We start from the raw sequence: 17547 nt of genomic DNA on the forward strand, positions 1-17547 counted from the left end.
CTTCACCATTTCAGGACAAAAGGCCTTCTCACTTGATACCTGTTGCAGTTTATTTTACCACATGCAATACCTTGGGTCTAGATGCAGTAGAACACCACAGCCTAGGGCCGCTCCCACTCTTGAAGCTGTCCACTGCCTCTGTTCATAGACTACCTGCTTTCTCAACTAAGCCTGCTTACTGAACTGGCCACGTACTGACTCCCTCCATGTACAATCCATACTAATCAACATTCCAGACTACAGGACCACATTTATCACAGTTTCGACTGGAATTGGCCCTTGTTGGTCAGAACCAATTTCTGCAACAATTACTTCAATGGTCATTAAAGCAGGCCCATGAATCATTCTGAGTAGAAGGAGAAAGCTTGCACTATGTTCATGAACTTGATTTAAAAGTGATTGATCAGACAGTCTACACTTACAACAGTAGGACCCACCCCAGACATCTGACCTATGTTAACTCCCCTCTTTTCCCATCAGAATGGCAAAACAATCAAAATTATGTGGATCAAGATCAGAATATAGTCTTTGCTAGGCCTTGTTCTAGGTAAGATAGTATCCTGAACAGTTGCATCGTGGCCTGGTTCGGTAATTCCAAAGCATGGGATCACAAGAAGCTGCAGAGATTGTGGATATAGCTCGGTCCATCGTGAGCACAGTCCTCTCCTTCACCGACAGCATCTGCATGTCTCAATAAGGTAGCATCAGTCATCAGTGATCCCCTCTACCTGGGTTACGCTCTCATCTTATCAGTGCTACTGTCAAGCAGGATATACAGAAACTGAAGTACTGAAGTAAAACTTAGCATACTTACCTTGACACGGAGAGACAGAGTTACCCAGGTAAACCTCGGTACTGAAGTAAAACTTAGAATACACAATCCTAAGTGGCCGGGAACGTTAATTACCACACTGGCTAAACAACGCTCTGGCAACGAGTGGATGCAAAGCTGGGCTTTTGATGCTGCAGGTCTTGATGAGAACCAGGTGTGTCGCCATCAAAGGGAATTAGGAGAAAATGGGGAATTAACAGTCGGGACTGTGACACTATGTTTTTATCCTTCAGCAAGTTTCATGCATGATGCAGTCTTTCAGATCCCTTGGATTTAATGTATAAAATCATCAAGGTACTGGGTCAAGCAAAGCCAGGTCTGGAAAATGGGGCTCAATCCCAGCCACATGTGGGTCAGTCCCACCTGGGCGAGGATGGGGTTAAATCTCGTCTCCTACTTTACATGGTGCTTGGTACTTTGAACCAAGTAAGTTTGCAGCAACTTGGCTGAAGAGAGTTGGCAACTTAATCTCTCTTTATTTGCTGTTCTTGGTGTAATTTTAAGCACGGTGCAGAGAAATGGTGCTCACTGTAGAGCCAAGTGGCTGATTGGAACAGGAAGAGTTAAGTTGTGGTCACATTGAAGTGAATATAGTAATCAAAGCAAGGATGCAGTATGTATCCAATTATCCCAGCAGCGTGCCAACAACCACATCATATTTTTGCTGTCGTCCCAGTGCCACGAGACGAAGAAAAGGCAGCAGTGCTTGCATGTGAGTGCAAAACTGCCTGGGCTCAACATAACTCATGGGTTAGAAGGATTCAAATAAAAACTGTGTATCTGAGAACTCATGGTTCAACCAGTGATCCAGTACAACTTTGACAGAACATTTCAGATGTTTCACCTGACGATGCTCTTCCTCCTTCTCAAAGGTAAGGGTCAGCCTTTCCTCTTCTGGGTGCTTTAGTTGGCTGTGTCACAACCCTGAACCATTGGCTGCTTTGTCTTGTTACCTGCCTTTGTAACTTGTAATCCAGTCCCAATGTAATTCTGACACTGCAATAGATAAATGTTCGAGGTCCCAGAGAGTAAAAACTATTCTGGAGTTTTGCTTGAAATGTGAGAATTAAAGTACTTACATCACTGTACTGTAGTTCTTGTTACAAACAGATCATTTAGAGCTGACTGAGTGGCTTCATGACTAACTGAATAGATGGAAACGTTGCCTCAGTTGGACCACGGGAAATGTAGAAGCCAATTTTTACACAGCAAGGTTCCATCAGCAGTAATTGACTGAATCATTTAGTTCAGATATTGACTGAGGAAAGAATGCGACTTTGTTTTCTGTTGACTAATACCGTTGGATCTTTTAATCTCACACAATAAGGAAGTAGACCTCAGTTGCTCAGAGATGGTGGATATTACCAACAGCAGTGCCCACCAGCTCACGGTGTGGGATCAGTGGCCAACTCCAGCCGCCCAAGTGGACCCACCATGACTCAGGGAGCAGATGCTGGTCACTCATGCAACATCTCAGCACCACAGGATTCGCCCAACAATGCAATGCTGCATCAGACGGTCCAGCAGCTTCACACAGGCTCAGACTGGTATTCTGTAAACTCAGATTACTGTCACCTGCAGTGCGCACAGGGGCTCAGAGGGTGTTCCAGCACTTCAGCAGTTAGACTTTCAGCTGATCAGCAGGTGTCTATGGCATCGCCCTCAATGACCCCTTGATGTCCTGACTCCCACGTTTGTCACGTTACTATGGCAGTGTCTGCCTGTCAGTCAGCCGTTTTAGTTCCCCTTTAAGTTCAGTAAGCTTAGCTCTTGGGGCTCTTCAGGAGACACAAAATAAGTAAAAATTAGAAGGTACAGTATGACATCTGGTTGGAATGATGCAGGTAAGCTAGAATTGTGCAAATCCTGGAATGATTTACTCATAGATCCAATCATGGGCACAACTCTTGTGCTCCACCATTCCCTCTGACTTGAACCAAATACTAATCTTTTTCTGTGCACTTGGTACAGAGTCACTCCCATAAATGATATCCCTGCCAACCGAGTGCAGGGTCTCCACCAATGGTACAAAGCTTGGTGCTGCATTGACAGGTCCCACCCAGCGTCCTCCTGATAGACTCACTACAATGCTGACACAGTGAGGTCTACTCCTGGTGATCAGATTCAGAGCTGCCTGTGTTGCCCTCCACACTTAGTCTCCTCCACTGACAGTGTCCCCGGCCACTGCAGCCATTGCTCAATGAGCAGTTGGACAACTTCATGCATGTAGAAGTAGGGAAAGCTTGGAGACAGTGCAAGAGGGAGGGTAGGCAGGTGAGAGAGATGCGCTCAGACCGATGGTTTGAGATGTGTCTATTTTAATGCAAGAAGTATCAGGAACAAAGCAGATGAGCTAAGAGCGTGAATCAGTACTTGGAGCTATGATGTGGTGGCCATTACAGAGACTTGGATGGCTCAGGGGCAGGAATGGTTACTTTGAGTGCCAGGCTTTATATGTTTCAGAAAGGACAGGGAGGGAGGCAAAACAGGTGGGGGCGTGGGGGCATGACAATGTCATGGCTGCAGGAAAGGAGGAAGTCATGGAGGGATTGTCTACGGAGTCTCTGTGGGTGGAAGTTAGGAACAGGAAGGAGTCAATAACTCTACTGGATGTTTTTTATAGACCACCCAATAGTACCAGGGACATCAAGGAGCAGATAGGGAGACAGATTCTGGAAAGGTGTAATAATAACTGGGTTGTTCTGGTGGGAGATTTTAATTTCCCAAATATCGATTGGCATGTTCCAATAGTGAGGGGTTTACATAGAACATAGAATAGTACAGCACAGTACAGGCACTTCGGCCCACAACGTTGTGCCAACCCTCAAACCCTGCCTCCCATATAACCCCCACCTTAAATTCCTCCAGATGGGGTGGAGTTTGTTAGCTGTGTCCAGGAAGGTTTCCTGACACAATATGTAGATAAACCTACAAGAGTAGAGGCTGTACTTGATCTGGTATTGGGAAATGAACCTGGTCAGGTGTCAGGTCTCTCAGTGTGAGAGCACTTTGGAGATAGAATTATGATCACGATCTCCCTTACCACAGCATTGGAGAGGGATAGGAACAGACAAGTTAGGAAAGTGTTTAATTGGAGTAAGAGGAAATATGAGACTATCAGGATGGAACTTGGAAGCATAAATTGGGAACAGATGTTCTCAGGGAAATGTACAGCAGAAATGTGGCAAATGCTTAGGGGATATTTGCGTGGAGTTCTACATAGGTACGTTCCAATGAGACAGGGAAAGGATGGTAGGGTACAGGAGCCATGGTGTACAAAGGCTGTTGTAAATCTAGTCAAGAAGAAAAGAAAAGCTTACGAAAAGTTCAAAAAACCAGGTAATGATAGAGATCTAGAAGATTATAAGGCTAGCAGGAAGGAGCTTAAGAATGAAATTAGGAGAGCCAGAAGGGGTTATGAGAAGGCCTTGGCAGACAGAATTAAGGAAAACCCCAAGGCATTCTACAAGTATGTGAAAAGCAAGAGGATAAGACGTGAGAGAATAGGACCAATCAAGTGTGACAGTGGAAAAGTGTGTATGGAACCAGAAGAGATAGCAGAGGTACTTAATGAGTACTTTGCTTCAGTATTCACTACGGAAAAGGATCTTGGCGATTGTAGGGATGACTTACAGAGTGTTGAAAAGCTTGAGCATGTAGATATTAAGAAAGAGGATGTACTGGAGCTTTTGGAAAGCATCAAGTTGGATAAGTCACTGGGACTGGACGAGATGTACTCCAGGATACTGTGGGAGGCGAGGGAGGAGATTGCTGAGCCTTGGGCAATGATCTTTGCATCACCAATGGAGACGGGAGAGGTTCCGGAGGATTGAAGAATTGCAGATGTTGTTCCCTTATTCAAGAAAGGGAGTAGAGATAGCCCAGGAAATTATAGACCAGTGAGTCTTACTTCAGCGGTTGGCCAGTTGATGGAGAAAATCCTGAGAGGCAGGATTTATGAATATTTGGAGAGGCATAATATGATTAGGAATAGTCAGCATGGCTTTGTCAAAGGCAGGCTGTGCCTTATGGGCCTGATTGAATTTTTTGAGGATGTGACTAAACACATTGATGAAGGTAGAGCAGTAGATGTAGTGTATATGGATTTCAGCAAGACATTTGATAAGGTACCCCATGCAAGGCTTATTGAAAAAGTAAGGAGGCATGGGATCCAAGGGGACATTACTTTGTGGATCCAGAACTGGCTTGCCCACAGAAGGCAAAGAGTGATTGTAGACAGGTCATATTCTGCATGGAAGTTGGTGACCAGTGCTGTGCCTCAGGGATCTGTTCTGGGACCCCTACTCTTCATGATTTTTATAAATGACCTGGATGAAGAAGTGGAGGGATGGGTTAATAAATTTGCTGATGACACAAAGGTTGGGGGGTGTTGTGGATAGTGTGGAGGGCTGTCAGAGGTTACAACGGGACATTGATAGGATGCAAAACTGGGCTGAGAAGTGGCAGATGGAGTTCAACCGAGATAATGTTCATTGTGGTAGGTCAAATATGATGGCAGAATATAGTGTTAATGGTAAGACTCTTGGCAGTGTGGAGGATCAGAGGGATCTTGGGGTCCGAGTCCACAGGACACTCAAAGCTGCTGCGCAGGTTGACTCTGTGGTTAAGAAGGCATATGGTGCATTGGCCTTCATGAATTGTGGGATTGAGTTCAAGAGCCGAGAGGTAATGTTGCAGCTATATAGGACCCTGGTCAGATCCCACTTGGAGTATTGTGCTCAGTTCTGGTTGCCTCACTACAGGAAGGATGGGAAACCATAGAAAGGGTGCAGAGGAGATTTACAAGGATGTTGCCTGGATTGGGGAGCGTGCCTTATGAGAACAGGTTGAGTGAACTTGGAGAGACGGAGGATGAGAGGTGACCTGATAGAGGTGTATAAGATGATGAGAGGCATTGGTTGTGTGGATAGTGAGAGGCTTTTCCCCAGGACTGAAATGACTAGCACGAGAGGGCATAGTTTTAAGGTGCTTGGGAGTAGTTACAGAGGAAATGTCAGGGGTAAGTTTTTTACGCACTGAGTGGTGAGTGCGTGGAATGGGCTGCTGGTGATGGTGGTGAAGGCGGAAACAATAGGGTCTTTTAAGAGATTCCTGGATAGGTACATGGAGCTCAGAAAAATAGAGGGCTATGGGTAACCCTTGGTAATTTCTAAGGTAAGGTGATGTTCGGCTCAGCTTTGTGGGCCGAAGGGCCTGTATTGTGCTGTAGGTTTTCTACGTTTCTACAACAGAAAGCATGGGTGATTAGCTGATGCTTTCAAACAACCATTGATCCATAAGCAAATTTGGAATGTTCATTTTGTGTTTATGGCCGGCTGGATGTTGAAAGTGGGAAAGTATTCTGAGGGGCTGCTGGGGAATAGAAATATATTTGTGGTTACTAATATCATATGCATTAGTTCCTCAGCAATAGCCAGAGCAGCAAGTGCTTGAGTAGGTTTCCCCCATTTCCTGCTCAGCTTCCTCCAAATTCCCCTACTCTTGTTCTCCAGCTTATCCCTGTGGAGTAGTGAGCCTGTGTAGTTTCCAAAGGACCACACACATCTTGGACACCTGATCTGCAAGACTCATCCGGAACAGTACAAGCAGCAGAAATGTTATTTCGCCATGTAACTGTTCCACTTCACCCAGGGCTGAAAGAAATTTAAATTTCTTACCAGTATGGCTGAATGGCCAACATCTTGCTGGCAGTTTCCTTACCGGAATGCTGTACCAGATTGTACTACTTTACTTTTGCCTCTGCCTTTCCATTGCAGCAGAGCCGCTGCAAGTGGATCACTCATTGAACCACATTGATAGTGGATAACTTTTATCCAACAGCTGCTATTATTTGGTTTGCTGTGGTGAAAACAAGGGGAACAACCTATTAGCCTGGTGTTTGGACTGGCCGATGTTCATAACTGGCGTTTAAGCAACCGTGCCCAGGACAAAAAGCAAAAAAAGAGCAAAGAAGTTTTGGTCTCATATTCTGGCTGCTGTTGAGGTTCTGAATGAACCATTGGCCACATTGCCCGTATTCAGAACCAATTCCAGCATGAACTCAACCCTGACTTCAGCTCTCTGGGACTCAGCAATGGCAGCTGTGCTAACAACATTTGTTTCAAATACTGTTGGTTGTTGTGCAGCCTTATGTCAACAGATATAATCTAGAGGAACCTACATTGTTGTTGCTATTGGGAAGCCACAGACCAATTCTTTGTGTTACAGAGAATAAGTTTTTTATAGGAACAAAATCTTCTAAACTCTTCTTCTCATGAACTGTGAGAATTTGATGCAGTGGTAATCATAGTGCAGTAGCTGTTTTATACGCAGGGTAAAAGGTAATTGGATCTCAATTGATCCTATTACTCTTTTTCAGTAGTCACTGACTCCTGCTACAGACCCCTGACTAGAATATAAGCCTGGTTCCAACTCACACTCTGGACCAGTCCTCCTCCTCACATTAACCTTGCAACAAAGGAATCCACCCTTTCCAATCCCAGAAATCAAAAGGCCACTCTTTCCAAAGATGAAATAGTATCCAAACATTTCCAGTTTTTGTGAGGCAATTTTGTGAGTTGGAAACTAGATTTGTCCTGCCACACAGTCATATCACACAACTGTAAGTCTATAATATAAGATCTATTTGGACAAATTGGAAATTTGATTAAGGCCCCACTTTTAGCATCAGTAGCAATGATGAACCATGGCAGATGTGTTCTAATCACATCATTTGGTGTTGAAATATTGAACAGGTGATGGAATCTCTGCTCTTTCACATGAGAGAGTCTCTTACATTGGACTGAGGAAAGCAGGAGACCATTCATCAGGCTCATCCTACCCCCTTCACTCTCAATCAATGGTGAAACGATCTACTGCTGACCATGTGTATTTTGAAGATCCTCTCATCTTCGATGCAAGTCCTCAGTTTAAAACTTTTGTTATTCACAAATCAGAAAGTGAAAGCAGGGATGCCATCCTCGAGGTGTCTAATCCTGTCCCACATGATCTTATGGGAGTTGGAGCAAGACACTACAAGGAGATTGAAAAATCTGTCACATGCTGTGCTCTTGATTCTCGACTTCTAAGGAATTCTAATCCACCTCAAAATAACAGACATTCAAATTCAAATTCTAGCGTTTCTACTCCCACAGACATTTTTCCTGTCAATGAGGTGATAGAGGGGAGTGGCTTACATCCCCTGGAGCCTGACACAGAAGACACCAACCCTGGATCTCAAAGAATAACCAGCATGGAATTTGAAGGCACCAGCAAAACATCCGGCAGTATGGTTACACCTTCCAATGAAAACAGACCGAAGTATTTGATTACATCATACACATCGAACTCTCACCTGGACCATAGCTATATTCCAACAAAGTCTGAGAATGTCTTGCAAAGAGGTCTGACTTCATTAGATGGGATCTCGACCAGCAGCAGAAAGATGAATGAGAGTAACAACAATTCAGAGGGGGTATCAGACACACCAACAGCAACATCAGAGCAATGGGAGCATTGGCCTTTCCAGCGGACATTAATCACTGAACCAAATACAATCCAGAACTCCAATAACTCTTGGAGTGTTTGTAAGCCAGGATATATCCATAAGAATGACTCATGCTGGTCTGTTTGTGAAGTGATTCCCAATTATTGTTACAACGGAGGTGAATGTGGAGTCATTGAAAATGTTGGTGCGATTTGCAGGTAGGAAGGACTCTTTTAAACTCCATTCATTAATAAAATATATAATTATCTTTCTCCGTAAATCTTATCACAATGATCATTGTTTCAGGTCATCTGTGGTTACTCCCTGATAACCCCCTTCTCGTCTTTCCATATCTGCAGTTGTTCCTACTATACAAAGCCTGAAACATGTCAACAGTGAAGAACAGATAGTAAAATGGTAGATATTATTATTCCCAGTAATTTCTAACCTAATATTATCTAATCTAAACCAATCTAATACAAACTAATCTAATCCTTATTAGTCTCTTCCAGACAAAGGTAGTCAAAGTGAACTGTTCCTCATCCAGTTGAAACCCACAAAAGTGTATTGTTGAACCTCGAGATTGCTACTTACTTTTAAATGTTAACTAATCAGATTTAGATGCAGATTCAGATTTATTTATCACATGTACATCGAAACTTACAGTGAAATGTGCCATTTGTGTTAACAACCAGCACAACCCAAGAGTGTGCTGTGGCAGCCCACAAGCTTCGCCACATATTCCGGCGCCAACATAGCATGTCCACAATGTTCATAGTCCCTGCTATCTCTCTGTGTGATTAGGTGCAGTGCAAAGGATCACACCTGGTACAGAGGACGACGGTGCCAGACAGTGATCACGGAGGTTCAGCTAACATGCATACTGATTGGCGCATCTCTGCTTGTTGCTATCCTGTTCCTCATTCTCATAGTGACCTTTACCCTGAAGCTGCGGTCTCTCAAAAATGCTCAGCAAAGATTTGACTCCAGAAGGTTGGTAACAAATTGCACTTTTCATTATCTGTATACAAAATGGCAAAGAATGCTAGTTATTAGAAGGCGATTTAGTGTGCTTGAACAAGCTGGTGTGTCTGATGGGACCTTTGGGCTCTGGCAGTGCTGACGAGGAATTCAGATGCCTAGAAACACAGACAAAATGCTGGAGGAACTCAGCAGATCAGGCAGCATCTCTGGAAGAGTCGACGTTTTGGGTCAAGACTCTTCTTCAGGATTGAGAAGAATGGGGAAAGACGCCAAAATAAAAAGGAGAAGGGGAAAGAGGCTAGCTGGAAGGTGATAGGTGAAGCCAGGTGGGTAGGAAAGGTAAAGGGCTGGAGAGGAAGGAATCTAATAGGAGAGGAGAGTGGACTATGGGAGCAAGGGAAGGAGGAAAGGACCCAGGGGGAAGTAATAGGCAGTGAGAAGAAGTAAAAGGTCAGTGGGGAATGGTGGGGGGGGAATTTGTTTACCAGAAAGAGAAATCGATGTTCATGCCATCAGATTGGAGGGTACCCAGCTGTAATGTAAGGTGTTGTTCCTCCACCCTGAGAGTGTCCTCATATTGGCACAAGAGGAGGTCATGGACCGACACAATGGAACAGGATGCATGCTGCCTCTGAAACTGCTGCGTGCACCTGAGAGAGAGAGAATGATTCCTAATGGTCAATAAATTGGTGACCAGGTAGTTGGCTGGAAATCCAGGAAAGTTTCCTGCTGCTACCATTAGTATTTTACTACTATAGACTGACAGTGTCTCAGGTCAACATTGTATCCAAAGGTAAACACCTCCAAGAAATCCATCCAGCTCCCAAAGATGATATTGCCAAATCCATAGATCCGCAACCTTTGACCTGGGGACAGGTGCATTGTTAAACTGATATTTAAGTGGCTTATTGCTGTGCTGTTTATTGGCTGCTAGAATGTAAGAGCCCAAAGGATGCAGGTAAGTTGGCTGAGTATAAATAGGGACACTGCTGTCAACATGAACGTGGTGGGCTGAAGGGCCTGTTTCTATGCTATTGGACTCCGCAACTCTATTATGTAGGTTGAACATGAACTCACGTTGCATTCGTTAAACACAATGTTAGCCAGAACTGGCTCTCCTGATTTGAGTCAGCAGCCCAGACCTAGGAAGGCCAGGAATTAGTTCCTGCTTCTGCTCTCCTTTACTGCCCTCAATGGGACACAATTGCTAGGGGCTCTGACGACAAATGAACAGGGCATTTCCCATCCTGGTTCAGGTACAGACATGTGGAACTGTTTCTTTGGTGGGATTCAATGGATCTGTGGATGTGTGGAAATGTACCCTAAGCAAGAATGGGCACCCTTAGGAGGGGACAGTAAAATATGATGCCCTAGAAAGTGATGTGAGACTATTGGAGGTGTTCATGATGTGGCGATATCAGTGCATGCAGCACATCAAGTTCATTCAGTCGACTGTAGCTATTAGACCAATATCTTCTGCAACTGTAGTTCCTTGTAATAAGTAGAGAAATGTCTAGTCCACTTGCTTTTCCAATTTAATTTAAGCTTTTCTTTAATGTATTTGGTTTGAAAACCCTCCTGTTGCCTGGTTGACTTCACTACTTGTGCTGTGTGTGAAAAACAAGCATGATGAGATCATTAGGCATGGCTGGCCTTCTAACTTGTGCTTCTATTTATTCAGAAAGCTGTGGATTTCCTCGGGGCTCCAAGGAAACTCCTCTTTCACTTCTGAAATAAGTCAGCAGGGAAATCATTCCCCATTGGCTAGATGTAGCCCTGACACCCAATGCACACCAGTCAGTGAGAAACACCTGACCCAGGTAATCGCTTGAAGATTATATACTTTCATTTATTTCATTAATCTTGGTCTTCTTCTAGTTGCCATCTTTAACCTGTTTGTTTCATCTACTTTTAAACTGAGTGCAGGCCTAACAATGCCTTAATTTTAAAATACTCTATCTTTTTTTCTCAGATCCTGATACAGTTTGTGCTCCCTATGTTTGCAGCCTGCTCCAACCCTATAACAAGGTTACTCCAATTCATTCCTGATATTCATAACTCCACCACTGACACCGAGTTTTCAGTAAACTAGAGCAAAGATCTAGAATTCCCACCAGAAGCTCTCAGCTCTCTCTTGCTCTCTTCTTTTAATATGCTTCTTAAAACCTACCTTATGTCCAAGTATTTAATCAATAGGTTTGTACAAGAAAATAAGGGAACAAGAGCAAGGGTAGGCCACTCGGCCCTCAAGCCTGCCCTACCATTCAATGTGGCTGATCTATGCTGTCCTCAACTTCCCTTCTGTGCCAGCTCCCTATAACCTCGACCACTGTTATCCAGTAATCTCTTGTTAAAGGCAAGCAGTCTTAATTATCTGTAATTGGATCTACCCAGAACAATGGGATGTAGTTTGCCAATTTCTCTGACCTATTTTCATTAATGCTTAGAAACTACCACTGGTCTTGATTTTCTAAGTCTCTCCTTTCGTTCTTTCCAGCCCCCTACTCTTCCTTCCCTGTCCATGTCATTGTGCTCATCATGACCCTCACCGAACTTCTACCTATTTTCACTCTCCAGACACTTCACTCGCTCCCTCAAAACCCTTCGTACAGTGCCCCTCACTCTCATGCTCTCAGTATGGAGTCTTCAGTCACTATTAATGGAGCAGTCACTAAAAACCAGTTTCTTTTGCCTGTTCTGTGAATGGCAGGTTCCACTGTGTGTGCATCTGATCGTTGGGGCTGATTGTTGGTCATGCTCTGTAAAACTACACTCACCAGCAAACATCCCCCATGGTCATCTCCACTGTGATGGCTGGGTTTAAAAGGAAGAAACTGCCTCCCTCTCCTTGGGCTTAAAAACTTGAAGGGCTTCAATAAAAGCATTCACAGCCATGGACCAAATAATAAACTAAGTGGGGAAGAGTATCTAGAAGTTGAATTGTCCCTTAATAAGAAGGTGAAACCTGAGTTACTTCATGAGTATTCATGCTGGTTGGATGTAGGTGCAGTGCAGCTCGTTCCCTGGTTATGAAAGGGTTCTGTACCTTTGAAGTGTTCATAACTCAAATAGTTTGCAAGTTGGAAATGCAGCCTTGAACCGAGTTCCCAGGCAGCGACCAGCAAATCCACTCCATGCTCTCCCAAATGCTTACTCATAACCTCTGGAAGACCTGCATTTGGCTGCATTACAAATGAAAACTTAATTTTGAACAATGCTGCTTTAAACTGATCTCATGAGGATCAGTGCCTCGTAACATATGATTACCCACCCATTCTGGTGCTAATTGATATTAAGGCTCCAGTCTTCCCACCGATATCTCAAATGCTTTTGTGTTATCCCAGATCTTCCCCCACTAAGCCACGGTACTGCTGGATTGTGTGTGTGTGTGTGTGTGTGTGTGTGTGCACCCTGCACCAATATTAATGGCTACCAACTGGTTCTGTAGTGGGGTGAGTGTGTCTTTCAGTTTATAGATTTCGAGCTAAGCACCTTGGGGAATATGAGAGAATGCAAGACATGTATCGGCAATTCCTGGAGGAGTCCAGAACTGAGTCAAGATACAAGCGACAGGAGGCAGCTGCTGAGATCCCCTCCCGCGGTGGCTCCACCTGCGGGTGGAGCAGTGTCACAAGTTAGTGTCACAACATTTTGAACTGTATTGCACATACATTGTCTCCAAACGCAAAGAAGTTCACCACTCACAGCTTTGGACCTGAGCTTACACACATCCCATTATGACAGATGCCCTCTTCCACTGCTGTTTGGCAATTCAAACAGTTCAAAGTTACACAATATATACAGTCATAGCAACAGAGGAATGATAACCCAGTAGTTTACAGGACTTCTTACATTTGTCAGGGCAAAGTAAAGGCTCTGGGTAGGGGAGGGCTCCCGCTTTACATAGGCAGTGAGGTCACATGCAGGTCCGTGGACTTGCCAAAGTAGGTATCATACCTCACTGGTCCCTGAGATAATGGGTTCTTCATGCATAGGAATGCCCATGATATTCAAGAGAACTATGGACTTAAAATGTCGCAGGTTTGTCCAGTGCTGAGAATAGCAATCGTAGAGGTGACATTTATATCTCAGGTAATGAGCATTTATTCACAGCACTTCTCTGCATCTCTTTGAACTGTTCAGAATGATTCTTCAAGGCAGGTGGAAAAACCTTCATAAGCAGGATTGCTTTTTAATACTCAGGCCTACTGTGACTGACTAGTGGAAGCAGTTAATCTTTTCAAGGACAGTTGGTCATTCGTTTCCCACTGATGTTTACCTGCTGAGGACTCAGACTCTCAGTAAAAACTAGTTGAATATAATCACCAACTTTTACAAGCATGATGTAGATTTTACTATAGACAAGTGCTAAAGCTGTCAAAAGTAATTGTAGATGGGGTTTACACTTGTTGAGTTGAACACCTAAAGTCAGTGACGTGATAGCGTATGTTAGTTCCTCAGTCATTACCTCCTGCTTTTATGCCTGAGTATGGAGACCAGAGCAATGGTGCAGGGAATCAGAATCAGGTCTATTATCACCAGCATATGTTGTGAAATGTGGCAGCAGTACATTGAAAAACTATAAATTACAGTAAATATATATATATAATCTGATGGCAAAGGGGAAGAAGCAGTACCTGAGAAGCAATGGTAGCAACGAGAAGAGGGTATGTCCCAGGTGAGGGGCAACCTAATTGATTTCAATACCATTCCTTCAGTGTGATCACCTGCAGATGGAAAGAGGGCCTACTGTGCCTATTCATCCAGCTCTTCTCATCCTCTGACAAACAAGAGAAGATCTGCAGACGCTGGAAATCCAAGCAACACACACAAAATGCTGGAGGAACTCAGCAGGCCAGGCAGCATCTATGGAAAAGAGTACAGTCGACGTTTTGGGCCGAAACCCTTCGGCAGGACTGGAATAAAAAAGCTGAAGAGTAGATTTTAAAGGTAGGGGAGGGGAGGGAGAAACTCAAGGTGATAGGTGAAACCTGAAGGGGGAGGGATGAAGTAAAGTGCTGGGAAGTTGATTGGTGAAAGAGACAGAAGGCCATGGAAGAAAGAAAAAGTGGGGAGGAGCACCAGAGGGAGGTGATGGGCGGGCAAGGAGATGTGAGAGAGGGAAAAGGGATGGGGAATGGTGAAGGAGAGTGGGGGGGGGTGGGGGGCATTATGGGAAGCTCAAGAAATCGATGTTCATGCCATCAGGTTGGAGGCTACCCAAACGGAATATAAGGTGTTGTTCTTCCAACTTGAGTGTGGCCTCATCATGACAGTGGAGGAGACCATGGACGAACATATCAGAATGGGAATGGAAAGTGGAATTAAAATGGGTGGCCACTGGGAGATCCCGCTTTTTCTTGTGTTTCTCTCTCTCCTCCCCCTACCTTTTAAATCTACTCCTCAGCGTTTTTTCTCCAGTCTTACCAAAGGGTCTCGGCTTGAAACATCGACTGTACTTTTTTCCTAGATGCTGCCTGGCCTGCTGAGTTCCTCCAGCGTTTGATATGTGAGCTTCCTCAGCCTCTTACTGGAGGTCCTCAGGCAACAGCTGAGCCTCCTGATGGCAAACCGGGAGCAGCTAATGATAAAGCATTTACTTTGCTCTGGAGAATAGTTCAGGCCACACCTCATCATGAGGACACCAATGACGTCTCTGCGAGTGCCTGCTTCTTTGGAAAAGGCTAACAGTAATGGATTTCTGGTGATGTACTTGGAGCATAGGCAGGGGATGCAGAATCCCTTACCCACTGAGTTCCAACCTCTGAGGCAGGGGTTACCCTTACCTTTGAAACCGGAACGTAACGTGGACTGATCAAGAAACAAAGGCCCATGTGACCTTCCTGGTAAATGTTAGAGCATCAAATTTATGATGCTGTACACAGAACAATGCAGCACAGTAACATGCATTTCTGCCCACAATGTTGTACTGAACTAATTAAGGTAATGATACCTAATTACTTCTGCCTACACAATATCCAAATCCCACCATATTCTGAATATTCATGAGCCTAAGAGCCTCTTAAATGCCACTATTGAATCTCCCGCTCTCACCTTTCCTGGCAGTGCATTCCAGGCACCACCACTCTGTGTAAAAGATTGTCCTTCACATCTCCTTTGAACTTAACCTCTCACCTTAAATGCATGCCCTCTAGTATTAGACATTTCAATCCTGAGAAAAAAAACTGTCTACTCTGTATATGATTCTCCAGATTTTATAAACCTCAAGTTTCTCCTCAGTCTTCGCCGCCCTAGAGAAAGCAACTCAAGTTTGTCCAGCCTCTCCTCATAGCACATGCCCTCTAATCCAGGCAGCATCCTGGTAAGCTTCTTCAGCGCCCTCTCCAAAAATCCAAAAAATCCAAAAACCTAAAAATCAGAGATGCAAAGGGACTTGGGAGTCCTTGTGCAAAACACCCTAAAGGTTATCTTGCACGTTGAGTTTGTGCTGAGGAAGACAAATGCCATGTTAGCATTCTTTTCAAGAGGTCTAGAATACAAGAGCAGGGATGTGATGCTGAGGCTTTATAAGGCACTGGTGAGGCCTCGCCTTGAGTATTGTGAACAGTTTTGGGCTCCTCATCTAAGAAAATATGTGCTGGTGTTGGAGAGGGTTCAGAGGAGGTTCACAAGGATGATTCTAGCAATGAAAGGGTTATCATATGAGGAATGTTTAATAGCTGTGGGTCTGAACTTGCTGGAATTTAGAAGGATGAGGGGTGATCTCATTGAAACCTTCTGAATGTTGAAAGGCCTAGACAGAGTAGATGTGGAAAAGATGTTTCCCATGGTGGGGGAGTCTAGGACAAGAGGGCACAGCCTCAGGATAGAGGGGCACCCCTTCAAAACAGAGATGCGGAGAAATTTCTTTTGCCAAAGGGTGGTGAATTAGTGGAATTTGTTGCCACGTGTAGCTGTGGAGGCCAGATCGTTGCGTGCATTTAAGGCAGAGATGGATAAGTTCTTGACTGGACACGGCATCAAAGGTTTCGGGGAGAAGGCCAGAGTGTGGGGCTGAGGGGAGAAAAAGAGGATTAGACATGCTTGAAACATAAAAATATAGAAAACCTACAGCACAATACAGGCCCTTCAGCCCACAAAGCTGTGCAGAACATGTACTTACCTTAGAAATTACCTAGGGTTACCCATAGCCCTCTATTTTTCTGAGCGGCATGTACCTGTCCAGGAGTCTCTTAAAAGACCCTATTGTATCCTCCACCACCACCGTCGCCGGCAGCCCACTCCATGCACCCACCACTCTCTGCGTAAAAAACTTACCCCGACATCTCCTCTGTACCTACTTCCAAGCACCTTAAAACTGTGCCCTCTTGTGCTAGCCATTTCAGCCCTGGGAAAAAGCCTCTGACTATCCACACAATCAATGCCTCTCATCATCTTATACATCTCTATCAGGTCACCTCTCATCCTTTGTTGCTCCAAGGAGAAAAGGCCGAGTTCACTCAACCTATTCTCATAAGGCATGCTCCCCAATCCAGGCAACATCCTCGTAAATCTCCTCTGCACCCTTTCTATGGTTTCCCCATCCTTCCTGTAGTGAGGTGACCGGAACTGAGAACAGTACTCCACGTGGGGTCTGACCAGGACCTATATAACTGCAACATTACCTCTCTGCTCCTAAACTCAATCCCACGATTGATGAAGGCCAATGCACCGTATGCCTTCTTAACCACAGAGTCAACCTGCACAGTAGATTGAATGACGCAGCAGACTCGATGGGCAAAATAGCCTAATTCTACTCCTATGTTTTATGGTCTTATAAAGCCTCCATATCCTTCCTGTAATAGGGAGACCAGAATACAATGTAATACTTCAGATATGGCTTAACCAGAGTTTAATAAAGCTGTAACATAATTGCTGAATACTAGTACCCTCTGTCTCAACTATCAAGGCAAGCATGTCATATGCCTTTTTTCCCCACCCTGTTGACTTGTGTGGCCATTTTCAGGGACCCCAACAGTTCAAGCTGGACCCCAAACAGTTTACTCCCAGAACTGTCTGAGATAGTTGTACAAGGTAAGTGGGGTCAGCCTTAAACAAATGTTTATTGGAAATTTCTCTTCCATGTCAACCATGAGAGGCAGGCTCAGGGAGTGAGGTGAGGTCTATGCCATTCTCTCAGTGTGTTTACCTGCAGGTGACTGAGGAGACTCTGCTGGAAGAATAGAGGCAAGTTCCCTTTCCCCTGTGTAGAAAGCATCAGTACCTTCCTAACGCTGCAGTGCAC

At 44.5% G+C, this 17547-nt stretch overlaps 1 protein-coding gene across 3 annotated transcripts in view; it reads left to right on the plus strand.

The window, feature by feature from the left end:
• The first annotated feature begins 1567 nt into the window (after positions 1-1567).
• Positions 1568-17547, plus strand: part of LOC134340294 (chondroitin sulfate proteoglycan 5-like) — a 30138-nt gene continuing 14158 nt past the window's right edge. Inside the window, exons 1-5 of one of the 3 annotated variants that reach the window (XM_063037356.1) lie at positions 1568-1704; positions 7588-8536; positions 9123-9311; positions 10984-11122; positions 12772-12936. In XM_063037356.1, coding sequence (XP_062893426.1) covers positions 1623-1704; positions 7588-8536; positions 9123-9311; positions 10984-11122; positions 12772-12936 — 1524 coding nt within the window. In that variant the 5' untranslated portion in view covers positions 1568-1622. The remainder of the gene's footprint in view (positions 1705-7587; positions 8537-9122; positions 9312-10983; positions 11123-12771; positions 12937-17547) is intronic. The other 2 variants (XM_063037357.1, XM_063037358.1) reach the window with 2 other exon arrangements.

Source organism: Mobula hypostoma, chromosome X1 (assembly GCF_963921235.1).
Source record: "Mobula hypostoma chromosome X1, sMobHyp1.1, whole genome shotgun sequence".
Lineage (NCBI taxonomy): Eukaryota > Metazoa > Chordata > Chondrichthyes > Myliobatiformes > Myliobatidae > Mobula > Mobula hypostoma.